This window comes from Mchenga conophoros, linkage group LG8 (assembly GCF_057382185.1).
Source record: "Mchenga conophoros isolate Kocher_MC1m ecotype Shallow Benthic linkage group LG8, M_conophoros_male_GT1.1, whole genome shotgun sequence".
In the NCBI taxonomy this organism is placed as follows: Eukaryota; Metazoa; Chordata; class Actinopteri; order Cichliformes; family Cichlidae; genus Mchenga; species Mchenga conophoros.
This window is the reverse complement of record NC_140533.1, coordinates 24,725,499-24,752,405: the sequence shown is the minus strand read 5'-3', so window position 1 is coordinate 24,752,405 and position 26,907 is coordinate 24,725,499. Positions and strand designations below refer to the sequence as shown.

General features: G+C 39.1%; 2 protein-coding genes and 1 non-coding gene across 4 annotated transcripts in view; all 3 read left to right on the top strand.

The window, feature by feature from the left end:
- Positions 1 to 802: 802 nt before the first annotated feature.
- slc68a1a (solute carrier family 68 member 1a) lies at positions 803 to 11,381 on the top strand. Its single transcript, XM_085285165.1, has 9 exons — positions 803 to 959; positions 3,400 to 3,662; positions 4,559 to 4,638; positions 5,472 to 5,921; positions 6,012 to 6,132; positions 6,517 to 6,613; positions 8,363 to 8,534; positions 9,118 to 9,311; positions 10,314 to 11,381. The coding sequence occupies exons 2-9, from the start codon at positions 3,495 to 3,497 to the stop codon at positions 10,559 to 10,561; spliced, it is 1,530 nt and encodes a 509-aa protein (XP_085141291.1). The 5' UTR covers positions 803 to 959; positions 3,400 to 3,494; the 3' UTR covers positions 10,562 to 11,381.
- Positions 11,382 to 12,607: 1,226 nt separating this feature from the next.
- LOC146568838 (U5 spliceosomal RNA) lies at positions 12,608 to 12,722 on the top strand. The gene has a single exon (XR_014893704.1). It is a non-coding gene; the product is annotated as a U5 spliceosomal RNA (small nuclear RNA).
- Positions 12,723 to 12,796: 74 nt separating this feature from the next.
- Positions 12,797 to 26,907, top strand: part of arhgap27 (Rho GTPase activating protein 27) — a 32,837-nt gene continuing 18,726 nt past the window's right edge. Inside the window, exons 1-3 of one of the 2 annotated variants that reach the window (XM_085285164.1) lie at positions 12,797 to 12,812; positions 14,011 to 14,165; positions 16,561 to 17,377. In XM_085285164.1, coding sequence (XP_085141290.1) covers positions 16,619 to 17,377 — 759 coding nt within the window. In that variant the 5' untranslated portion in view covers positions 12,797 to 12,812; positions 14,011 to 14,165; positions 16,561 to 16,618. Of the gene's footprint in view, positions 12,813 to 14,010; positions 14,166 to 16,560; positions 17,378 to 26,907 lie in introns of those variants that run through there. The other variant, XM_085285163.1, reaches the window with a different exon arrangement.

Genomic DNA, 26,907 nt, shown 5'->3' with positions numbered 1-26,907 from the left:
CCCTGATTTGTTCTCTTCTGTGTTCCCTGGTGTCTCCGTCTCATGTGTGCTTGTTGTTTGTCTCCTTCTGTCCCCTGTCTAGTCCTTTTGTTCTCCTCTTAAGTTACCTTGGCCCCTTGTTCACTTCTGGCTTCGCTTTCTTCCCCTTGTGTTTTCCCCCAGTCAGTCATGTCTGTCGGTTGGTCTGTTCCTATGTCATGTTTCAACCCCCTCACCCATGAGGGGTGATGAATCACAAAGCATATTTTTCCTGAGCAATCTGAAATCTACGTGCAACACATACTGTAGAAGTGGTAGGCCTGCTGGCAAGTGGCACTGAAAGGAGGGAAAGGAGGATCTCTCTGAGGGAAACAGACAGATAGGAAGGCGACAACAACAGGTGTGCTGGACATTTAAGATGTAATCCTTATTTAAACATAATAATAACAATAATGTGTTTGTTTGTTTTTTAAGTGAAGAAGCTTTGACTGCTTCATTTCCAATTTAATATCAGATACTTTAAAGGTTTCTGTGAAATTATATATATTTTTTGTAATTACTTCTATTCTATTCTGTGCCCGTGTATTGATGTATGATATGTATAAATACTACATTTTAAAAAAATCATGCCATCAAAACAGCTGCCATCAAAACAACTGCTTTTGGGCCAGGTTTATGTAACTCGTTGCAAGTTATACTGGAATCCAAAGTTGGCTTCAATGCTTGCTCCATGTCCCTGAACATGTTTCAGAAGTGCATCTGGTCGTTGTGCCGCTGGGTGGCGCTGCAGCTCTTATCAGTGTGCCTCCAGTGCTGGGAAACCCTTTCACAAACCCGGCGCAGTCGTCACCGGTGTGAGTACGGACTGTTGTCATGACGTGCTCTCTGTCTGAGACTGAGACACAACTGCTGCGCCAACACGTTAATTTCCCACGAAGCCAAACACGCTTTATTCTCTTCGGTTAACACATTTTTTAACGGTACGTAACCCGGTCGGTACTCTGTCGTGAATACACTTGAAGCCAGTTCTTAATATGTTAATTTCCTGCTTGGCAGCACGATAAGGTTATTATTAACCAGCTAGCTAATGCTAGCGCTATCGATTAGCTGGACGTTTAACGCCCAGATAAGAGCTTATTCCAGTATTGCTCTTAATCGATCAGCTGCTACACATGTGCGTTACTACTTGTAATATGAGCGAGTTCAATCGAGAGCCGAGCTTGTGAATGAGCTAATAAGCTACTGATAGTAAGTTAAATGTCTTTTTTAGAGCAGCAACGCCGCCTTTTCTGTGTCTGTCGTATATTTAGCAGAAGAAGTTTAGTCACTACTAGTCAGTGTCAGGCTTATTTCCTCTTCATTTTGTAGTTTCTTTACTAGCTCGGGAGGCTATAAAACTGTTTGAATACGTGTTTGTCACATGAGGAAGATATTGTGTGCAGTTTGACCTAACCATTATAACACCGTTGTAAAGTCTGTTTATAATGATTGTCTGCAGTGTGAGGTGAGGTAAAAAAACATCTGTGATGTCCTGTAAACACAACAGGTGGGCTCCCCTGCAGGTGGGGAGAAAACAGTTGGTAAATATGCCGTGCCTGAGAGGACATGAATGGGATATTTGTAGATGTTGTCAGGCACTATCATCTGCTGCAAAGTACACCACTTTTGTTTTGGTAAGATGCACAAGTGTTAAAGATGTGATATGGCACAGCCAGCTGAAAGATATCCCGCTTTTACCTGCTTGGATCTGATAGGGAGCTCTTTGTTACACTCCACTGAGGTTGCCCCACTTATCTTGGTTGTACCTAGACAGTACACTGATGGAAAATATCATATCGCCTTGTTTTTGGGTTTTTTTAACTATTACTTTTTTCTCCCCCACTGAAGACGTGACAGGATGTAATCAGTGCAAGTTTGAGCTTGTGGCAGTCAGGCATGAAGTGAGAGGTGCTTACTGGTATTTTTAAGCAAATTCTTTTCCCTGGGGTGCTGCTTATGAGAATGCACTCGGGACATGAGAATAGAACAGCCAACAAAGGAGACAGTAATTCACAAGGGGGTGTAACATGGAAACTCTGGACCTCATTCACAAGGTGTGCGTGAAGGTACTGAATGTGTTTGTAGTCTACAAACACATTGAGAACTTCCTCAGACTGTTTTTATGAACAAATAAAGGAGGCTGTCTTAGAATATTTTAGCGCATCTTTAAACTGCAGTGCTGTAGCAGTCCCTCATTTCTTCATATATTTCCATAACAATGGGAAATGTTGATCCCAGTCCGTGACTGATGGTGTCCCATTGTTTTCTTTTTTATCCAGGTATGTTTTTACTACACTGGTAGTGTACTTAGGATCATTGTAATTTGGAAAAATGAAGCTGTTGTCAAAAAAGTGCATTCCAGATGATATTGCACGGTAGATCAATATATGTACTTTCCTGTGTGCATAAATCCTTTAATTTTAACAAGATCTCCAAAACCTCAAGCTGAAATTCATCCCCAAGACATAACCTCCACAGCATTTCACACGTTTTGCTCCTGTCCCTACCTGTGGCATCCTTCTTACATATTGGTGTAAGAAGGCTCTCCCCTTTCACTCTGTCCATGAACCTTCAACATACGGTCTATTTGAACTGTACAGGCTTCTTTCTTAGAAAAACACCACTGAGTTTTCCTCTATACCTCATGTTAATTTATAGAGAAATATGGGTGTGACTGTATGAAGATTGTATACAGCGATTTGGATGCACTGATACCCGCAAGGTGGCCAAAAAGAACATTTCCCAAGACCTACAGTAAATTTGCATGTACATGCAAAGTCTGTATTAAGGTCTATATATATATATCTGCATTGATGAAAGAAGCTCATTATGCTTCCTTTTCAAGCTAATTTTTCTTTTTTTCTGAAAGTTTTTTGTAATTATAATAGCATAAACAGTGCAACACTTCAGTTTTGAATATGACACCCAAGGGCAACACAGCAGTGAAAATACTCATCCTGAAATGTTTACTTTGTTCTTTTGGTCAGCTTTTTATGAGGTAAGTGAGATGGAGTTTTCAAAGGAGTGGTCATATTTGGCTGGGAGAAGTAGTATTACTCTCAGTCGGCTGGGCGTGTGCTCACAGAGGAAAGGAACAGTGTACCACAACCTAACTAACTTTAATGAGTACCTAGTGCACCATTGCTTTGAAAACAGCACTTTTTTCTGGTCTGCTCAGACTCTGTGGGGAGACTGACGGGAATGTTAATATTATTTTGGTGTGCTCAGCTGGGATTTAACTGTTAAAAAGGTGCAGTGCAATTTCTGGTAATGCTCATAAATGTGACGTTATGAGCTAATACAGTTTATCTGTTGTATGTTTTTATCAAATCTAAATGCATTTACTTGTGCTGTGTGGTTTGTTTGTTTTATTTTTTGCAGGTTATGATGAGGTGGTAACCCTGGGGCGGCCAGGCTGTGAAATGACTGCTGTTCGGCACAAAAGAAAGACGGAGCAGAGAGACTGAGAAAGAAGAATGGGCACAAGGGTCTGGGGTTGCTGGCAAGGTGTCCTCTCTACTGCGCTGCTCTATGGCTCTTTGGCTCTGTTTACATCCATCCTGCACAATGTGTTCCTGCTCTACTACGTGGAGATGTTTGTCTCCATCTACAAGATCGATAAAATCTCCTTCTGGGTGGGAGAGGTGAGTCTAAAGAATGCCTGAAACTGTGATTCTGAGATTAAACACGTGATTTAAATTTGGATGTTTAATTCAGATTAGAAATCCAACTCTAATTTACCAGTCCAGTGTCGCTGAGAGTGTGCTCATCGTTTTGCTTTTGTTATTTAATTACCTTTTTTTGTACCAGAAAAACAGAAATCTTCATTATGAAATATAACTTATTTATCGTAAAGTCTGTCAGCTCTTCATGAGACTAAAATTGGACAGTGAAAAATGGATCTTTCTTTTACTGATAGCAGCTTCTGGGTCTAAAAGGGAAAACAACATGGCCTTAAACCTGTATTTATTATTAATGCTACCAGGGGTGATAACCTGTGGTTGCAAAATAACTTTCAGTCCTATAGAAGTTTATGGGAAAAGCACCATTGCCCCGTAACTCTATAAACACTTTCATGATGAGTTTATGGGCTCAGTCACTCATTTCAGGTCAGACTGAATACAAAATTAAATCCAAAATTGTATGTTTTGGCCATTTTTGTTGTCAGAAAAGAGGATTATCCAGAGTAAGTTGAGGACTTGGCTAACAACATGTGATTGAAAAGTCGTTAACCAGTGAACATCCAGCAGTATCACAGCCAGATCCACCTCTTAGATAGTGAAAAGTTTCAGGTTTCATAACAGGACTCCACAAACCAATGGATGACATCATGGTGGCTACATCTGTCTTTTTTACTGTCATTGGACACAACACATTGTCTTGTGCTGCTGTAACACCGAATAAAACCAATAAGACAAAAGCATAAATAAAAGCAAATAGTTAAATTAAATGAAACAAAATACATTATGGCAAATGGTAATCCTGTATGCACCATCATCCACTGATTTTTATTTAACATTATTTTTCTGCTGCTCCAAAGACTGTCTTCCTTATCTGGAACAGTCTGAATGACCCTCTCTTCGGCTGGCTGAGTGACCGCGCCTTTCTCAGCTCTCCTCAGTGAGTATCTGCATCTTTACTTTCTTCTACTTTTTGTGGAACAAACACAGTTGTAAATAGTTGTTTATGAATGTGCAAAAGACTGCAGAAAAACAAGTTAACTGTTTGCACAGGCTTTAGAAATGTTGACGTGACCACACACAATAGATATTCAAAAGAAAAAGGTCATTTACGTAGTTGGAGTCATTTGGAAGAGACACTAATGTTGTGCAATAGAATTTAGTTCTTTCTGGGATATTTTTGTCGGTTGCACATCTTCTTTCGAAAAAGAGAAGTTTTTTTTCTCTGAAGAGACACCTCATAGTTCTTGTTATGTGTCAGCACAGTTCATCTACTTGCCTCGAACTTGGAGAGATACTCCTGATTCAACAACATAAAGTCATCTTTGTAGAATGATCTTAAAATTCCAGATATAATCTTCATTCGGACTCTGATCGCTTCTCATTTCTCACCCATACTAGCCAAGTATCTCTTAGACACTCATACACACCCAAGTGTTTGACGCCATCAGAGCACTTTGTCAAACATTTGTCTGCTTTCTGTGTTTACATTGTTATATCACTAAGCAAACCTTCTCTGTGTTGTTCTAAGGCAGTGATGTTATAAAGCTGGTCACATCATTCTGTTGAAGTTTGTTACATTTAATACAACTACACGTTTTTTATGCCAGAGATATGCACTTTTTCCCTTTTTTATTTTAAGAATCTCTCCGCTGCTTGACATCATGATATACGGGGCTGTCTGCAATAACCTGTCTGTCTGTACCAGGGAAGTTGGTTAATTATCACAAAACGCGTCTAAAGATTTGTTATGTGTTTCGTTTTTCCACCCAGAGCCGGCTCTCAGATCACAAATCCAGAGGTGGTGCTGAAGCGTCTGAAGGCCCTCGCCACAAATGGTCCTCTCTTCGCTGTGTCCTTCCTGGCCTTCTGGGTGGCTTGGGCCAGTCCAGGCCTGCAGTTCCTGCTGTGCCTGTGTCTCTACGATGGCTTTCTCACTATGGTGGATCTCCACCACAGCGCCCTATTGGCGGACCTCGCTGTATCTGCCACCGATCGCACACGCCTCAACTTTCACTGCTCGGTGTTCAGCGCTCTGGGGTCTTTCTCCGTCTTTCTGTCCTACTCTTTCTGGGATAAAGAGGACTTTTACTCCTTCCGTATCTTCTGTGTAACTCTGGCAGCTTTTTCCGTCTTGGGGTTTTTCTTAGTGTCTCGAATGCTCCAGCGCCGTTTTATAAAGGAAATCCATCCAAAACAAGATGATGCATCAGCACTCAAAGAGTAAGAATTTAAAAGTGTGAATAATATGAGAAATTTTCATACTGTGTTTTCTCCTTTCTCACATCTTTTCATGTGTGTCTGTTATCACAGACTAAATGTTGGCCATGCTCCACTTAACCACCCGGAAAAACCTGTCACTATTGGACAGTATCTCAAGCAGCTGTCCAGACACAGGAACTTCATGTGGTTCGTGTCAATGAACCTGATTCAGGTCAGCCTTTAAAAGTCTTAAAGCCGTGTGAGCCCATGTTTGTTTTTGACGTGCAATCTTAGTACAAACCTTTACAGTCTTAGTGAGTTTGTTCTTGTTATTAATGATAGACAATGCAAGATAAAAGTTAGACTGCCCTCCAGTGTTTGTCTTTCCACATGAAGTGCAGCCCTTCTTGTAAATGACACTTGTTGAACTTTCATAATTAATATTATTAGCTAAATATTTGTGGTTTTCCTGCTCGCACTAAAATCAGAAAACATTTCATTTGTTTTCTTGGTGTTTAATTAAAGAAAACTGCTACAGGTCCAAGCAACAAACTACTTTTAATTTAGAATAAAATAATCATCTTAGTTTATCTGTCACTTCTGCTTCTGTTTGCAGGTGTTTCACTGCCACTTCAACAGCAACTTCTTCCCTCTTTTCTTAGAACATCTCTTATCTGACAACATCTCTGCCTCTACGGGTTCAATTTTACTTGGTAAGATCCAGTTGAGATGCAGTAAATGATTTACACAAGTGTTTGTAATGGATGCTTTGCACAGCAAGAGATAAGAAATTGTATATTTGATATAGTGACTTAAATTTTAGTGAATAGGAAGTTACCAATAGGAATATTAAAATAAAGAAGTTATTTTAATGTTTAACACTGTTATGTGAGGAAAAATGCTTGGAAAACACACTGCAATGCATACATTTAAACCATGAGTAGTGGCATATTAAAATATATAATTAACCTTTATTTATATAGCACCTTTAAGAAAATAGTTTGCAGATTGCTTTGACAGAAAAGCAAATGCAGAAAGAGAACTAAATAAAAGTCACAGAAAATAAGTGGTTGATCTATTAAAAAAAAATTAAACAATTATATGAAAGAAGAAACTCATTTGAAAAGAATGAAGTGAGCACTTGATCTTCATAGTGTCACGCAAAGTTAGTTAAACCTCTGGGAAATTCATCTGTCTAGGTAGAAAGCATGAACCACTGTGAATCTATTTCACCTGCTTGGATTCAAACTCAAGTGAGAATATGTGTCCTGGAGAGTCAAAAACAAGACAACAACCCCACAAATGGAATGATTTTGCACCTTGTGGCCACAGAGGAGTGCTGTTTCCTTATATGCTGACTGATTTTTCTCCAGTTTTGCTTTTCCTGGTGTCTTTGTCACTTCAGTTAGCATGTGATGGTACCTGCAGCACACGTAGCTTGCACACAGAGTCTGGCTCCTCTAGGATGGCACATGCACATCAGGTTTGCTGTGTCAAGTTCAAGATTCAAGAGCTTTATTGTCCGAAATGCTGTTTCACCCCAAGCCTCCCTATGGTGCATTTATAAGTATATAAAAGATATATCTCCAAGATATATAAAACTAGAATTTAAAAATAAATAACATGCTAGATTTTTTGTAAAATTAAGGGATAAAAGGGTACTAATTACTAGCTAACAATACTATAATTATAACTATACAATACTAACTGTACAATAGTTTACAGGAGGTAGCAGGAGAGGGTTGTTATATGAGGAGAACTGGGCAGACATCAACCCAGTAGACAAGCCAGCATCTGCTCTTTTGATCAAGAAAGAACATGAGGAGCAGCGTAGAATGACCTTCAGTGATTTCACTTCACTCATTTGCGTGTTTCTGATCAGACTCTCAGGAACTGACTCCATGAAGGTGGCATGAGGGCCAGATGGTATGAAAGAGGCTTGGCGAACGTTATGCTGTTTGCAACATCAACCAGCATGACCAGTTTAGCAGTGGGTCAGTGATGGTCTGGAGAGCCATATCTTTGGTGGACCTGTTGCCAATTTAATTTGCAAACAAGCAGTTGAAATTGTTTCACAGCAGTTTATGCTTCTAACTAGACAAGCTGATGTCCCAGAAATTTAACAGACTTTGCATTTCATTTTTTTTGAGCAATATATTTTTGTTAGTGAGGCCCTTAAAAACATTGAAACTAGTCTATAAGAAGTGATTCAAAGGTGGTTACTAATTCTGCAAGCCTGATCTCTTCAGGCAAGTGATTCCAAATCTGAGACATGACAATAAAAGCTACCACACATTTTTTTTTACTTATGTGTAGCACCAGAACCTTTGAATGAATTGCAAAATTTTTACTTATTTGTATTGTTTGGGGTTTTTTGGCTTTCCACTCGCTTTCTCTCAAATTATTTTTCTGCTGTTTTATAGTTTTAATTTTTAACGCAGCTCTGCTTCTGCTCCACACAGGAATCTCTTATATTGCTCCACACCTGAACAACTTGTATTTCCTGACACTGTGCCAGCGTTACGGGGTTTACCAGGTTATCCGCTGGCTATTTATGCTCAAACTGGGACTTAGTGTGGCTATGCTGCTAGCAGGGGCTGACCACATTTATCTGCTGTGTGTCTTCATTGCTAGGTATGGCCGTGCACACACATCTGCACACGCTTCATGGATGTGTGGCAGTTTGGCTGGTTCTTTTTGTGCTTGTTTTTAACGGTTTATCATTTTCAAAGCTGCATACACAAACCCAGAATTCCTTTGGGCATGCCATTTGCAGAGACCCTTTTTTTGAGGGGGGTTATAAATGCTGTCTCTAGAAATTAGCCACAATTCTGAAATTGGTCTACTCTTAACTGTAATTGTAATATTTGTGTTATCTGTATAGTCCCATATACACATATAACATTTTAATGCCACAAGCGATTGATTTTCATGCAGTTTTTAGACTATTAGTGGTCTTGCTGTTCTTATAGCTATCAACAGCATTTGAGTGCTTTCATAGCTCATTGATAATTTTAGTCACAGCTGTGGTAAAGTGGTTAAACTTGTGGGTGAAGCTCACTAAAACTTTCCAGCTAAAAGTGATGAAGTTGTTACTGTATTTCATACTCGGACACACCTTAGCATGCTCTGACTGCTCTGAACAAAGGCTTTTTGCATGATAACCTGTATTACAGCTGATGTTTCCACGCTGTAACATTACGTCTCCATTTTCTAGTAACCGCGTGTTCACCGAGGGGACATGCAAACTCCTGAAACTGGTGATTTCTGATCTGGTGGATGAGGACTTTGTGGTAAACCGACGTCAGCAAGCCGCCTCTGCTCTCGTCTTCGGCATGGTTGCCTTGATGACCAAACCCGGGCAGACATTCGCCCCACTCATTGGCACATGGCTGCTCTGTGTTTACACAGGTACAAACAGAAACTCTCAGCCTTGGACCTCATGAGGACACAGGTTTTTCCAAGCTTGCTCCAAGGCACTGCTTTCATGTGCGATTCCCAAGCTGACACAAATTACTACAGGCTCACACACTCTGTTGATATGTGTGTTGATAAAGTTTTGAGCGTTCACCTAGAGTTAAAATACATGTGTGTGACTTGCACAACAAGTTGAACTAGACAGATGACATAAATTGCTGTTTTGTGGTTAGTTTATCTTGCAAATGACAAACAAAACAAAAAAGCCACTCATCAAATCTTTGGCATTTACCTGATTAAACAGGCTTCTTTTGTAATCTCTTTTTTTTTTTAATTTAGTTTTCTAGAACCTGAACAGGATAGGAAAAAAAATCAATCTGTTTTACACTTGTTTTGCAGACTTGTTTAACTTTGCATTAATTGTTTGCCCATTTGTGGACGGTCAGCACAAGTGACCTGGCAGCCAACAAAGAATTAATGTAATTTTAAGAAGAAAAAAAAAACATTGTAAACATGTATATTTACCTTCTTACTAAGACTTGGATGAGGTTGTTTAACTGGACAGAGTCAGTGTAGTTGTTTCTGCTGATAGGAAAAACGATCTAAGCCAAAGGGGGTGTATCCAGAGCCAAGCCACGTACTTATCAGTCACTTGCCTCAAAGTTAGGAAAATTGCGACACCAGCTTTGCATGAATTCACCCATCATAGCTGGATGTTACTGACTTTTCTATGGTCTCTGCTCACTTCCTCTTTGGATGTGTTTTTTAAGGCTAACAAACCAGTTTCCCCAAATATAACCTGTTAGACAAGCATCGCTTTATGCCAGTCGTGCTCTTAAAATATATCCTAGTGACACGTTTTTGTTTTGCCTCACTAGCTTTACTTTAGTTTCTTTCATCAATAGGATCCTCATTAACTCTTACTGTTTTCATATTTAAGTATGGCTTCAGGAAAAAAAGAGTCAAATTTAATGTGATTAATTTTGTCGTCTCCAGGTTATGATATCTTTGAGAGAGATTCTGTCAAGGACTCAGTTTCTGGGTCTCACGTCGCCTCCAGCTCAGGAAATCCGCCTCTACGCCTGGGCTGCTTCTACATGTTGGTGTTTGTGCCTATCACCTGTGCCCTGCTCCAGCTGGTGGCCTGGTCTCGCTTCACGCTTCATGGCCGCAAGCTGCAAGGGATCAAAGCCCTGCGGCAGGGGGCCCAGCAAGGCCACCTTATCGATGTCAAGGCCATATGAACTGTTGGGCGAAGTTGCACATGGACACTTTTACGTCATTAGCTTTTACAGTCCTTTTTGATAATGTCTTGGAAGAAGATGAGCTGCTCCGCCCTTTTTCTGCAGCTTGGCGTTCTGTGCAATAAACTCTTACAGATCATGTGGCTTTGTGTACAGTGGAAAATGCACAGCGGGCTCACTAATCCATGTGGAAATGAACATGTTGAAATCTGCCTTATTCTTTTTATATTAAAATAATAAAGTATATTTATATTTGAACCGATGACCAAAACATCAGTAAAACCAATCAATCTTTTGGACCAAGGGGAGAAGAGATCGGGTGCCCTCTTTACGTGTAATTCTGGTGTTGAGCGCAGTCTGAACGTCTTTGCTGATCTTTAAATTGTCAGCACCGTCAGCCTGTTTGGAAAAGCAAAAGGAGGGTAGGTTTACAACAGAGCTCCGGTTCTGATTTCTAACTTTTCTTAACAAGTTGATGAAGAATTTCCAATGTAAGTACGTTGTGTTGAAAGTGCTGTTGATACTGCATGAAAACACAAGTTGATCATTTTGCTGTACATGTTTCACACAGAATGCCACTTTGATGTTGAGAACTGTATTTTGTAATACGTCAGTATTGATGATGCATTTGCACAACACTGCCGTTCGTCCGTTGTACTTCTAACATTTTACTTTTAGTCCTGTGGTGATGGAAACTGAAACAAGGAAATTATGCCAGTAGCCACTCACTCAATTCTCTTTTCAATTGTTTTTTTCCAGACGATTACAAAGAATGTGAGACAGTGCCACAAATAAACCTCTGTGTTGAGAGTTAATCAAACTCTTTATTTTAAATTGGGAGTTATTCTATGCTCTTTACTACACAACAAACTTGAAATAAAAACCTTAACAGTGTGATGAACCATTCGCAGTTTAAATATACACCAAAAAGTTTGCATATGAAAATCATTTATAGCCCTGTCAGGCAAAGGTCACTGCTGTTAATTTGAAGATAACTGGGTCAAGTATTTCAGGTTTAAAGACATCCCTTAATGCCTTTCTTGATTTCTGAGCTACTGAAAATTTTGCATTTGATTTCATTTGTTGTACTTTGTTAAGAAGACATCGCCCTGAATTTGGGAGAATTTTTTTGTATATTCTGGTGAACTAATCTACTAAGCTATTTCTCTTTCAGGAAAAAAATCTATTCATCTATATCTATCCATTCACTTACTGCGCATTCACTTACTTTCCATCCATGACAAACTTGGATTTTTTCAATACTGAAGTACTGGGCCCCTGATTTTCTTGTGCTTGTGTGATACTCGAACAGTAACCCAGGCAGATAACCTCAAAGCTTAATCAGGATTTATGATCGTAAAATGAAATGTACATAGGACATAAGCTGAAATTAGTGCAGTTGAAACATTGATTTTCTTTAGGGTTCAAAATAGAAATAGAATAGAAAAGTATATTCATATTTTTGTGATAGGAAGGGCCGGAAACACCCCAGAGTCTCCATTGGAGGATCAAACAAAAATGATTTTGATCGCTAAAAGTGTTTCTTACGCTATTTGTTTTGTTTTTTAACCGTTTAACTTAAAAGGAGGGGGGCGGTTAGCTGTGCGAAGACGGAAGTAGTAGGAAGGACTTCTCTCGTTCCAAAGCCCATCCTAACGGTGTGTTGCGCCTGCGTAAACCTTTTTCCTATTTTTTGCACTTATTTTCCTTATTTCTAATCACTTAATAATTAATTTAGTCACAGTATCGTTTCTGCTCAGTTACAGACCTAGCAAAGCTTCCCGAGTGCAGTATTTTAGCCTGAAATAGAATATTACCCATCATGCATCGGGCCTAGTACGCCAACTCCTTTTAAACCTACATTTTCGCTCTAAAGCAATTCATATAGATTTTTTAAATATATATAAAGTGTTTTGTATATTTATATAAAGTAGATCCCAAAGTACAGTATTCAAACTATGCACGTTTGAGTTCAGCTCAACGACACCGTGAGTGTAATGGGTATGTCGGAAAACCACACCTCCCCGGGTCACCACATTCAGTAGTACACTCATGTTTCTCTTCAGATCGTATAAATCTTTCGCCTTTTACTAAAGATTTCCGTGGAGAGGAACAATATGAGTTATAACTAATTTTTTGATGCCCTGCTTATCGCGGGGCTTCTGTACTTGTGAAAAAAATACTATACGTTGCTCAGCATAATAACGTTCCCCGGCGTTTGAGTGAACTTAACGCGGAACTATCTATATCAGTAAGTAGTATTAACCGACAATGTTGTAGTTCCGGATCACCCGAATTTGACTTGCTTTTAACTTACAAAATGATTCTTATCTTTCAGGAGCACATTTGAATTTTCTCTCTAGTACAAATGCTAACAAAAATGTGAATAAAAATATAAATTATGGCTCATAATTGCAAGCCTCACCTCTTCAAGATGTCTTTACCAGAAGCAAACTAAGCAATCAACATATAAAGTAGATTAAAACTGATGGATTTAACGCAATTGATAATGCTGATTTTAAACAAAAACAACAAATTACTTTAAAATGCATTCAACAACAGACACAAAACCTTTAAAAAAAATTCACAGGCGTTTATTTAACAACTGTGTTACCTTACTAAAGGTTTGTTTGTATTGCTTCAAACACTGAAGACCTAGATAGTTTTTGATGTCTTAATTTTTATTGTTACCATATTGAGCACGTGTGTAAGGAAATATACAACATAAAAACGACACCGACGGTATTTTTTGACGTAAATGAAGATATGAGTGTTTTCAGTGTCTAATGTAATCCACAGAAATGTGATTGCCTTGGATCTACTTCAGATCTCGTGTCTTTTTTCTTTCCTCGGTTCTGTATAAACACGGTTTAAATCGGTTTATAAGAGAGACCGCAGTATTTCAGTGATTCACAGTTTAGTCCAGTCCAAATCTGCGAATAAGACAAAATAAATAAGTAAGGAAATCATCATTTGGACTTAGATGTGTATTTTATTTAACCTAAAATTCCAGCAGAGGGCGTACTTGGTTTTAAAGATATACACATGAAGCTACAACTACACACATAACTACCCTGCTTTTCTAAAGTATTGCCTTATGGTCCTATTGGTAACATACTCTATTAAGTTTAAAAGATTTCATTTTTGCATTCCCATCACATACATAAAACATTAAACTATCTTTGTTATTTTCAATAAGAAAAGAGTTAAACTGTCCTTAAAACTCTATGTTTACCACGTTTATTTATTCACAGTGTTTGCAAAATATTATGGCAGACTGAGTCAGCACTTGGTCGGACAATCCCATTGGCTTTTTGTGAGCAATTTTCTGTGAAAACAAAGCACATTTAAAGAAAACACTGGGAAGTGTGGTTAAAGTCAGACTTCCCATTTCTCGTGGCTTTTGTGCTGTAATGCCTCACCATTTGCTTCTTTCGGTGCATTCGCAGAGGCACACAGAACAGGAAATAAGAGGGAGGCAAACGAGCAGAAATGATACATGTAAGCAGCAGGTTGAGCTCCGGCTGTTTAGATACTTAGGTGCCGCTTCAAGGCTGCGAGACTGAAAAACTACTGTCGGGGAATGCTGGGAGGCAGAGATGAGGCAAGTAAACCAATTTTAACTTATAAAGTGTGAAATTCAAGGGTTAGGTTTGATTTTATTGTTGAATGTTGAACTTTAAAATATGCCAGAAGACAAAATATGAGAATTTTACCCATGTTGGTTAACTTTTTCCCCCCATTATTTATAATTTTGCATTTTTATGTGCCTTGAGTGTATGTATGATTTGGCATTATGGAGTTTCTTTTAAAAAGCAGTGTATAAGGATTTTAACAATACGGCTAGCACTATTAGCAATACGACTGTCTTTTGTGGTTTTATTTTGTTTTTAGTATGACTAAATTTGTTGTTTAAAATGTGCTTCAGAAGATAATAAAAAGCAGTAAACATTCAGAGTCCTCCGTAGCAAAAACATAGCCTTTAACAGGCAAACTGAGATTGCTGAGTGACGTCTGCCTGACGCTGAGACGAGGACGGTGCAGGCTTCCTGTTTTGTGGCTAAGCAATTACTCAGTCTGCTGCTCAAGCTCAAGTTTAGGTTGAAGTTGCTCTGCAGCAAATGGAAAGCAACTTCCATTTCCTGTCTAATTCTGCGCACACACATAGAGGCTTTTATCTCTGCCAGCCTTTTGCTCATTACTCTAAACTGGAACTGCATTAGCCTTTCTGGTAAATCAGTATTAACATAATAATGTCAAACACTAACCATGAATGGATTATTGGACAGGCAGACATGGGTCCAAGTGCTTTGAGTGCTCGATGAAAGAAGAAAAAGAATATAGATGTTACAGCTATGTAGCATTATTTTTATCAGGTCTTAAAATTAGAGAAATACAACCTAAGATGAACAACAATGCACCCATATCACATTATTTATTAAAAACGAATCCAAAATGAGGAAAAATATGGAAAACTACATAGACTTAATAGCTTTTGAATGCTTTTCTGTATCACTCTGTCTTTCACATCATTGTGGTGAAAATTTGGCCCACTTTCTGTTTATACACAGCCCTCCCGTTATTGCATCTTAATCAGTTTGAGGTCTGCTCTTTGACTAGACCATTGGAATGTTTTCGCGTTTTCAGCCATTCTGTTGAGTAAATTTGCTGCTGTGCTTGGGAGCGTTGATCTGTTGCATGACCCAGTTTCAGACAAGCTTTATCTATCGGACAGATGGCCTCACATCTGACTCTAGAATACTTTGGTGTACAGAGGAGTTCTTGGGTGACTCAGTGACTGTGAGGTGCCCAAGCCCAAATCCTCATCCATCTACCTCCGTGCTTGACAGTTATGAGATGTTTGTGCCCATTTATTTGGTTTTCCCAAACATGATGCTATGCACAATAGCTAAACATCTCCGCTTTGGTCTCATCTGTCCAAAGGACATTTTACCTAATGTCATATTGTTTGGTCAGATGTAACTTTTCAAATCTAAGCCACGTTGCTGTGTTCTTTTTTAGAGACAAGAGGCTTTCTTCAGGCAACCCTTCCAAACAAGGCATACTTGTTCAGTCTTTTTCTAATTGTACTGTCATGAACTTTAATATTTAAGCCCTTAAAGCCGGACATTTGAATTCATTCCCAGAAAATTCGAATTGGAGAGTTTATTGAACTATCTGACAAATTTGATTAAAAAATTTCTTGAAATTTAATTTCCATATATGGCTTTCAATTTGTTTGTTATTTTCTTTTCTTTTCCTTTTTTAAATGTCTTAGAATTTGATTGAGGAAGTATTTTAAGAGAATAAAGGACTCTAATGATGTAGAAGTCTCAAAAGCGCACAAAGATTGGTTTGTATCAAATATGTTACACTAGGTGTTAAGGGGATTGAATCTTTTCCACTTGTGAGTAATCTCTCTTACTGTAGAATGGTGTTGTTTGGAAATGGCTGTATAACCCTTCACAGACTTGGCAGGAAGTCCTAAGAGTGTGTCTAATTTTTTTACGCACTGCAGCTGCATTTTGTGACTGTTTGTCAGATAAACAATGACACAGCGTAGGTGTCATGTGTTGTTGTGCATCTGATGTTGTATTTCCCCAAGAAATACAACATCATCACCATGATTCTAAGCAGTAGTTCATTTCCTTTTTACCAATTGTGTTGGGTTGTCAGAGCAAAAAAGCCCACAACCAACACACACTAAGCACTTAAGTGTTATGAAGACATGCAAAAAATAGTCTCCTCTCTCTCTCTCTATGTATATACACATATCTATCTATCTGTGTCTCTCTCTCTCTCTCTCTCTCTCTATATATATATATATATATATATATATATATATATAGTGTGTGTGTGTGTGTGGGGGGGGGGGGGGGGGGGCAATTTGAGAGATTTTTCACACAATCTTGTGAAATGGGATCACGAAACAAAAACAAGCAATGAACTCTGAACACTTTTTGACACCCACCCTAACATCACATTTCCTCTATTTCCAGTTTCAAAATGTTCCCTGTGCGTCCACATTAACTGGGAGTTGATGCCCTGCACAAGAGCATGGAGCACGTGTCAGTGAAGTTTGAGTACGAGTACACAGCGAAAGATGGTCGCCGAGTGTCCATAAAGCCAAACGAAAGTTACATCCTGGTCTCCAAGACTAATGATCACTGGTGGCACGTTCGCAAAGACCAGCACACCAAGCCCTTTTATATTCCTGCACAGTATGTGGAGGAGCTCTCGGCCACCGGTGGAGACCATCTTCGTCCTAATAAGCTGAATTCAGCTCAGGGTCTGACTGTTAGTAAGCCAGTGGATATGACCAACGTAAAGCCACGTAAAGGGACAACAAAGAGTCGTCCATCATCTCAGGATGTTCCAAAAGAGACCTACCGCTTCTCCACTTTTGGTTTCGGTGACGACTTACCAGAGGTGAAGACAGATGTACAGACTAACAGCACCTTTGTACACACTCTGAATAATGTAAAAACGCACAACTCGGCACCTCCAAAGGCTGAAAGCACCCAAGTGTATGCAAAACCTCATCTGGTGCCAAAGGTCATAAAAGAAAAAAAAGAGTCAAAAATCTCACTGCAGGATGATACTACAGAGCAGACCTCTGCACATGATGAGGATATGGATTTCCCTTTGCCCCCACCACCCACATATGACACCATACCAGAGCTAATCGTCACAGAATTTGACACTTTTCCCGAGCCTCCGCCTCCTCTAGTTTCACTCGACACGCATCCCCCAGAGAGGCAAAGTGTCAAACAAACTGCAGAAAAAAATTCCATACAAGTACCTCCTACGGAGCAGGTAAGACCCACATACTTTTTTTAATGCTTCATTCATTCTGTATCACCTCAATTGATGAACACGGGGGTTTTCTGCCACAAGAGGGTGCAATTTTGTCATGTAAGGTATGGCAGCTATGCTTACACATTACAGTGCTTTAAAAAGCTTTAACCCCCACTGCAGGTTTGACTGTGTTATTGTTTAGCACTGCATCAATGCACGTTTAAAGCCACAAAAAATGTGCCTTGAAAATGCTTGTATTCATGTTTTTATGCAACAAACACGACGAACTAGACTTAGTTTAGAAGTTTCACTTTATGCAGCATAAGAGGAGGTTATCACTTATGAAACATGTGCAATGAAGCGCTGCTTTATTTTCAAAGAGAACATAACAAAAACACTGGGAACTTCTGCTGCATGTTGGGGATCCCAGGTGAAGCCTCGGCCCATCTGTGGCTCTAACTATTTCACTTCCTGCTCTTAGGAGAACTGAGAAGAGAACTGACTAGCATTTAAACATCAGTTTCAACATCTCAAACTCTCAGACTAGTAAACTTGAATTCCCATAGAAAGATTTATCCAGTTATCTCTTCTCTGTCCACTATAAACAGTAGAAAAGCAAGTGTGCTGAGAAACACACTGTGTGACATTACGTATTATTCAGATATATATATATATATATATATATATATATATATATATATATATATATATATATATATATATATATATATATAATTTTTTTTTTTTATATATTTTTTTTATATATATATATATATAAGTAAAAGACCCAAAACAAAAATAAAGAAGCACAGTTCTGTTGATGTTATTGATCATACAGTATTTGCAGACTGTTATTAAACCTGCAAACATGTACATATCTCAGTATTTATTATCCTTAACATATTGTCTTGTCTTTTTATTCTAGAGCATCTAAAACTGTAATCTTAACTGATTTTTATAAAATACATGGCAAAATCCAGATTTAAATGGCCTGCTCCTTAAATAGAAAACCTGTGAGCCGAGCAGACCCATTGTCTGGGAAATCCCACGGGACACGGGCAGAAATAGGATCGTGTGGAGGCTTGAATTGAGTTAAGAAAGGTGAGGCTTACATGCTGCACCCCAAAAAAGCCTACAGGCAACGACAGGCAACATGACTTAACATATTATTATATTATTGTTATTATATCTTTCAAAAGCTGTGAAAATACCTGAACTGGAACTAGTAACTGTAAAACCACTGAACTTACTAGCGTTAAGGATTCAACTAAAAACAGTGAAGGTACCTAAGTACTGTTGGGAACACAAAAAAAATCAAAGAGAAGAATGTGTTGTACAAAAAAGGGCCCCATTATACTAGTAATACCTTAGTAGTACTATTAATGCATATGTATCCATTCTAACCAGAAATGGGAGAACTTATTTTTAGGAGCCAACCTTCATTAAAGCCTAAACTGTATTTATAAGATGGACGTGGACTCCTGTCACCACTGCCTTCTACATCTCCATATTCATATGGTGGTGAAATGTCAGTCACAGGGTAACCATGATCTTTTAGCTAACAGGTTTCACAATGCATAAAACGCTCATCATGTTGTATTCAGTAAAACTTTAAACTAGCAAATGACATCATAAACTGATCAGAACGTTTTTGAGGCCATAGATCCCGAGAGCTGAGGGCTATTTGAGAAATAAAAAACATCTGTTGTAAGAAGTACTAAAGGGTTAGCTCTCTTTTTTTAATCTAGCTAAATCACTATGGTAACCTACCTGTAGCAGGTAAGGCTCAGAGCATGTTTTAAGTGCTATAGAGATTTTGTGCCGAAGGAATACAATTATTTTACATATGTAACCTGTTACAACAACACAGGATTGTTTTGTTTTTAGGTTTTGTCGAGCCAGCTAATGCAGAGAAAGCTAAGCTATGCTGAACTAGTTTCGTAGTACAGCTCCCTAATGGTCATCAAAAAGAATGTGGGTTCAAAGTGCTTCAACATGGGTTGTATCCAGGTTTTATATACAGTCTATGTTTGAAAGCTGCCGCCTACATTACCCATAATGCTCTGAGGAGCGAGCTTCAGCGATCACGTCTTTCTAAGTCTACATCCCAGGTTTTATATGCGCTTTTTAATTGTGCTGTCCCGTGCCCCACCTGCTGACTCAAGGGACATCCCTTGCGGCTGTTTGCGTGCGGCTCTTTCTGAAGCTACAAAACACTCTCATATCAAATTCACGCCTAGTCCCAACCAAGATCAACAGAGATTCACGTGTAATATTATTGAACGTGTTCCTGGTTAACCTGAGCACTGAATGGTTGGATTTGCTTAGATATAAGATCCCACCATTTATTGGTGTTGACACTAGTGAAGGAAGGACTTAGAATACCGTTTCGGTTGATTGCGGTGTGTCAGAGCCAGCTCATCAGCATATGAATGCCCGGTCTTTCCCTTCATGCCATTTCAATGGCTGAAAAAAAAAAAGAGGTGTTCCTTGAATACTTCGGTAAAAGCTGATTCAAGACCTCAGTTTTACTCAGCGAAAGTTTCTGAGGGTGCGGGATCACTTTTATCAGGTGCGTATGGTTCACCTTTGTATTAAACAGATGTGGTTAAACTTCGGGAGGAGCTGGAGGTTTGCAGTGGATGAAACGGCTTTGCAGTGCAGCTGAAGGAGGGGCTGTTTTTAGCTCTGGGACTTGAAAAATACAGTCTGTGGCTGTGATGACACTCCAGAACAGGTTACAAACAGGTTGTGTCAGCTGGTTGACCTTTCCTGGGGAGAGGAAGGAGTTAAAGCGAAAATCTGCCAGCCACTCCCAAAACCTCCAGCTGCTACCTGGTTTCCCAGCACCGGTTACGATCCGGGGAATTGTGATCATATGCGCACGGCAGGGAAACGATGAAACACACGGCAACATTTAACCTTATGTTCCTGTCGGATGTAGTTTGGTGACTTGAAACTTTTGCTTCAGGTAAGTTTCACGACACTTCCCGTCGTCTTTTGCACCTGTTGCAAGGAATACGTGACGTCAGACAGCACTGGGGTTTATGAAGGAGAAGGTGTGTTTGATTGGGTTTCTGCTCAGTTTCTACCAAATGTGTGTGGCACTTTGAGTCATGTAATGTCTACAGCCTCTCCCACTATACCCAGTGATTTGGTGTGCATTACGCTGTAATTACCAGCACAGTTTGTTGCTTCAGTGGGAGATTTTTACCACCTCCCAGAAATGATTTTTGCGAAGCGGTGCAGTTGAATTCCTGCATTTTAAACCATAATTTGTCCTTCTCGTCTCCTCTGTGTAAACATGAATGAACCCCCCACACACTTGTAACGGGACTGTAGACGTGCCAGGACCCCTCAAGTGCATTAATTCTTACCCCACAATGGAGGGCCATCTCCATGGTGATGCGAGGGGGTCTGGCCTGACTCCCAACAAGCAGGGCTTTGGAGCTTTTAATGCCAGCCCTGCCATGCAGTTGGCGTGTGTGTGCATATGTAATGTGCAGAACTTGCAATTAGCCCAAAATGTAGGTCACTTAATGTGGTAGGGAGTTTGGGCTGTTCTGGGCTTTCAGATGGGAAGTTAAGTTTGTCGAGTGAAGCTCAGGTTGTGAAACTATTGTTGTAGAATGCAAACTTTAATTCAGGTCTGATGTTTATGGCCAGTATGACTCATAAATACCTAACTTGTGTCAATTGGCTCTTTTATCATCCAGAAGTACAAGGTTCAATTATTGATGTCTGGCAGCAAAAGTAAACGTGTCTCATAATCCACATCACAGATAGCACTGGAGCCTTTGATATATATACATGTGTATTGGCATTTTAAAAGTAATGCCTCACCCTGCACCTTTTAAGACTAATAATTCCTGGTGCTCTGTGAAACAACATCAGATGCCAAGAAACTGCTCCAACAGGTAGTGTGAGTGTCCTGTCAGGCATTTCTGTGCACAGCACATGTGTACATCAGGCAGAACGGGTGCTTTTAGCTTCCTGGTCAGGCAAGTCCTTTCATTTTCACCACATTTTAGTTTTGGTGAAAATAAGTATGCATATTATGATGTGTTTTGACAGAGTTAGTTTTTTTTATAGTTTAAGGTTTAACAACTTGTTCAGCATGTAAGTGTGAGACAAGAACTAAATATATACCGTGACCTCAGAGAGTCAGACTTAGATCCAGTTTATGCCTGTCATGTTTTACCAATACATTTCTCACATTCAATATTTTACACTGTTGGCAAATAAAACTGCTCTTGCGAAGGTAATTTGGTTTGACTTGGTTCTTAAGTCATAATTTAGGTATTAAACATATAGTTATCTGTAAAAAAAAAAGGACATATTTTGTAATTTTATGTGGAAATATGAGATTACATAAAGAGATATGTAATCTCAGCCTGTTCAGCCAGGTACAGCCTTGAGAAACAAGTGATATTTTTGTACAGATGTCAAAGCATGTGTACAAAATCAGCCCCTCTTCACTGTACAGTTGACTATACAGTAGGTTCACCATTCTGTATTGATGTCCATATGTACAGCTACACCCTATTCAGTGCATTTACAGTATCTCACCATGCCTTAAGTTCTGACTCCCAAGTAGGCACACTGTTACAAACAGGTTAGTGAAGTCCTCTAATGAAACATTCAGTGTTTTGATGGTTTAAACATCGTAAACATTACAACAATAAAATCGTTGTTGTGATGTTATTCAGTAAGACCATAAACTATAAGGTCATTATTACAGTGTTTTCTGTGGTCACAGAGCATGGGAGCTGAGGGCCCCCATAGAGTTCTGTGGAACTGGAAGTGTTGTTACAACTACATGAATGAGCCCCTACTAGTCATTAAACATGCAAGTTTAAGGCCCTTCCCTATTCGCAACACTTTTCAGATTTTGAGACATACAGTAGATGTAAAATAAATCTATAACAGGAAATAGGAAATTTGCCAGTAGTGTCCATCCAGTAATGAGCGTGCTATGTACTCTTTTAAATAAAACTCCCAAAGTAGGACACTGGGATTAGTGAATGAGTGAATCGTTTTGGACATAACCACAATCAGAAGCGTTTTTGAGGATTTCATAAATATATTCTTGACATTTGTTGTTAAACATTAAATTTCTGAGCATTTCTCTCCCAGGTCTTGGATGCTAAGCTCTGTAACTTTATTGTAACCTTTTTAAATTATTATTACTATTTTCTTAGTGCAGCTGCTCATTTAGTTTACAAATGCAAAATAATGTAAAACTACTCTAAAGGAAGCTTCAGTCGGTCTTTATCAAGGGATGTATTAGTCATATGCTCAGGAATGTCTTTTGTGCAATTATTATTTTTAAAATGCTTTCTTAGTTTTGTTATGATGTGCTTGCTTACAGTAATCCTGCCTTTTTTTTCTATTTGTTAAGAACTAAGAAAAAGTTCCCAGAATCAAAAGCTGCAAGTGAAGTCCCGAATTTTATTTTTATTTCCAGTGTGTTTGCACGCAAACTGTTGATATTTACTTTCACCTGTAAAAAATGTCAAGGTGGTATTTTTGCAAAACACCAAGGTTTCCATTTCACTTGGCTGGTTTATAGTTTCCCCAGAGAGCATTACTTCGACTGGTACTTAAATCCTCCCTCGCTCCTACACAGAAAACACTTCACCTACAAAGTGTGAGTGGGAGAAATCTGAAATCAACAAACAGCATCAGCGGGTTTTTCACATCGGCATGCAAAGCTGGCCTGGAGAGCATAGATAAGAATGTGATAAGCTGATGGATTCCACATTGGGCATTTATGGAGTCTTCCAGGATTCTGGACCAATGATGAGTGTGATGTAAGAGCGAGTGGAGCCAGACCGATTCAATAGCTCAACTGTGTGCTTGTGGCGTGATTTGGGCCCCAATTTGGTTCTCCATTGTTTGATTGGATGAGCGCTAATGTGGTTAAGTAATCAAGCAGATTGCTGCTTCATGCATAGCTGAGGGCATAGAGTTGTCTGCTCTGCACTGAAGGGTTTTCTCCTTGAATAACGCTCAAAAACATTATCAAAAAGGAGCCATTTACTTGGCATCTTAGACAAAACAATACAACAGATGCCCTCCAGATATTCTCCATTACAGCTGGAAACGTATCTCAAAATCTGACACAACACTATCATTATTTCTGTGATTAGATGGATTTGACTAGCAAACTATCTTACTGAGGCACTTAAAGATGCACTTAGGTGCCTTCTTAATCCAGTAAAAGTTTTTTATATTGCCATTGTGTAAACATAAATGAAAGAATTTAGGCCTTCTCCACTGTCTTTATTTCTACCAGTGTGTAGGCCGATTTTATGTGAGGAGTTCGGGTTGAGCTTGCAGTGAAAATCCAAAGGATAACACTTTTTTCCCAAAAGCTTCTCTCCTTCCATACAGCACCAAACAGGTTCATAGCTAGCGTTTGTAATGAAAATGTGCCCTAAGTACACTGATAGCAATAAAAGATTGGCTTCCAGCACAATAGAAATTCCATGAATGATACAAACAAACGCTGATATGAATTTCCATGGGGCCACGCTTCAGTAAAATTAATGTTAAGATGAGCTAGACTTTTTGTTCATGGAGGGAAAACTGTTCAGAACTGATCATGGGCTAATCATAGCTTGTGCTAGCTTGTTAGCTAGCTTGTTGGCTATAGTAAATGTAGCAAAACATCCTAACTGGTTAAGTTCAGCTGATTAATCCAAATACCTGGGGTTAGTCGGGCTTGTATGTTGTTTTTTTGCAATTGGTAAAAGCTTTGTCATGCTCAAGTCAGTGTTATTTCAAATAGTCATTCGTACATTATATACACTGGGCTCCCAGTTGCTGTACAAAATATATGCAACATTTTAAGCTTATAGTCCATCTGTAGTGTAGTTGTGTACATTTATCTTACTAGTAAAAGATCCCCAGTTTGATCCAGAGAGGAGACACAAATTCTTTTGGGGTTGTGTCTGTGGCAGTATTGATAGCTACCCGGTATGACAACTCCTTTTGAATAAGGGAGCCACTGAAAGTAGCTCTTATGAAGCATATAGTGCAAAAGAATAAGCAGGACAAGCTTTTGTATACCTTATCACCCATATGTTCACTAAAATGTCAGCTAATATTATGCAGGTGGTTTTATGCACATTACAAATAGAAGATTTCATGCAGGGGAATCATGTGGCCCACGAGTTCATTCTGGCCTGCTGCATGATAAATGTGAAAACTGTATTGAAGTCATTAATAATTCAGCTTTTTTTTGTTCAATAAACCTAAGTACAGAAGTAGACATCTGTCGAAAGTTAAATGCATTTCTGCGTCTCGACAAGTTGTGTGAATATAAAGTGTTATTTTCTTTAGTTATTTTGTTATTGATATATTAAGTTTCAGTTCTCTCAGGCTGTCCTTCACTTTTTTATATAAATAGTTGCAAATAGTTGATAGTTCATTAAAAATAAAAGCTTTCACACTAACTTAAAATTTCAGTTACATTTCAGAAAAACCTCATGTGAAGAGCCACACCTGCCACCTAACTTTATTGGTGTACATATAGCCCACTAACTAATACACCTGACACTCCTGCATTAATGAAAAGGCTTTTTGGATGTTCTTTGCAGCACTGTCTTCTGCCGTATACCCTGTAACCTGCAAGAATTTAAATTTCAACAATATAAAAAGAGAAGTTACACTCAAACCTTATTCAGGATAAAGCCAAATTCCAAATCTTCCATAAAACATACCCACACTCTCTGAAGCCCAGCTGGCTATGTTGTCCCATGCAGGAGGAAGTGTTGACTGAACAATTCAATTGAACAGAAACTAGACTTCCTGTTTCAAGCATCCACCCACATGTAGTCTGTAGATTTAGCAACACTCATCAGACAAACCTGTGAAAAAGCAGCTTTTCCATTTCCTTTTCTGGGAAATGTTTGCTCCCCCCCCCACACACACACACACACACATTATTAGCTGTGACCTACTAGCAGGTCTCAGCCATTAATAAAGTGTAGGCACTAGTGGCACTTAGGTGTAGGCATTAGTGTACACTTTACACACTATATGGAAGCTGCTGGTTCTACATAAGAAAACCAAGAGATTTTAAAAGCTCTTGGTTTTCTTACTTTACGCAACATCTTACTTTTCCTCTGTTGTGAATATAACATGTTTCCTTCAAAAAAGTTTGTTTCCATTGCTGTAATTTCCTTTTTTATCTTATGGGTACTCAGTCAGGAAGTAGGTTGCAGTGACCTGCAGAGTTTCTGCTGCTCCCTCTATCTTACAGTTCCCTCTGTCTTGTTTTCACTGTGTGTTTCTGCTTTGGGCTGCTGGCAGACGGTTACCCTCTACCCCCCTATCCTGTGCACAGGAATTCATGCATAGGCGTGCACAAACACACACACAGTCTGACGTGCACGCACGTCTCACCCAGTCCTTACACAGTCCCTTCCTGCTGCTGTTGTCACACAGCTCACAGTTCTCCTTTCAGTCTGGGTGCAACTGTCACAGCTGCAGTGTGAGGAGGATGTAAGCGTGTGCTTCTTGGTGTGCACTCACCTCTATCCCAGCACAAGCGGACCAAATGTAGTCGCACGGTTAAGTCGCTAGTTTTTGGTGTCTTTTGGATGGATGGCTCCTCTAGATAGTACAACATAAAGATGGTGGAGATGCAGTCCAGGTTTTGGCCAGGTCACCGGTCCAAGCGGGGCATGGCCCTGCCGGTGCCTTCTAAGGTAGGTGATCATTATTTAAGAAGCTTATAATGAAAAGCTCAGTTTTATTCATTGGTTTGTTTTTGTATCCTTATAAACTTGATAAATGATGTGCTTCCTGTTTTCTCTAACGTGATCACATCGCCCCTGCACTTATTTTGTTTCCTGTACCAAGTAAGGTGACGTACATGGCGTACTAACTGTGCCATGTTGGTTTTTAATGTTAGTTTGGACCCAAACTTTGTTTGTTAGTTCGGTTCCTGTGTTAGAGTGATGTTGGTATCAGTCTCAAAGATGTAAATTTTCATCTCACATGTGACTGATAGTCTCGGTCTTTATGGGTTGACGTTTGAATCGTCAGTTTTGTTTGTACAACAACTTGATAGAGCTAAAATTAGCCTTTAATTTTTCAGTACATTTTTTGGACACACAGTCACGTAACTAAAGTTGACATTGTCGCCAGGTTCATCCAAACATTTTCCCAAAGCAAAAGCATCAGTTCAGAGAAACTTCCTTGCAAATCAAAGATCTGCATTCAAATGTTAACTACAGAACGCACTTAAAGGCTTAAAAGCATTATTGTGTTTAATTTTTTTTTACCTGATTGGTGTTTTTGTGAACAAAAATTAACATTAACAACTCAGACGTCATTGTAAATAGAGTCCACATGGGCTGAAAATAAGTTTTGTTTTTTTTTACTATTTATTTTCATTACTCAGTTTAAGGAATGGCTTGGCTCATTTAAGCTCATTCACGGTTTTGGGTTCTGTTACTATGAGATTTGTAGTATTTGTAATGTTGTAAGACTTTGTAAGATGGTGATAATACAACAATACAAGTCAGGCTGTTTTA

Bases quoted from the DNA above. Each gene is read 5' to 3' on its own strand.
- slc68a1a (XM_085285165.1), top strand. From the start codon at position 3,495: ATGGGCACAAGGGTCTGGGGTTGCTGGCAAGGTGTCCTCTCTACTGCG. The intron at 3,663-4,558 runs GTGAGTCTAAAG...GCTGCTCCAAAG, and splicing joins TCTCCTTCTGGGTGGGAGAG to ACTGTCTTCCTTATCTGGAA. The intron at 5,922-6,011 runs GTAAGAATTTAA...CTGTTATCACAG, and splicing joins GATGCATCAGCACTCAAAGA to ACTAAATGTTGGCCATGCTC.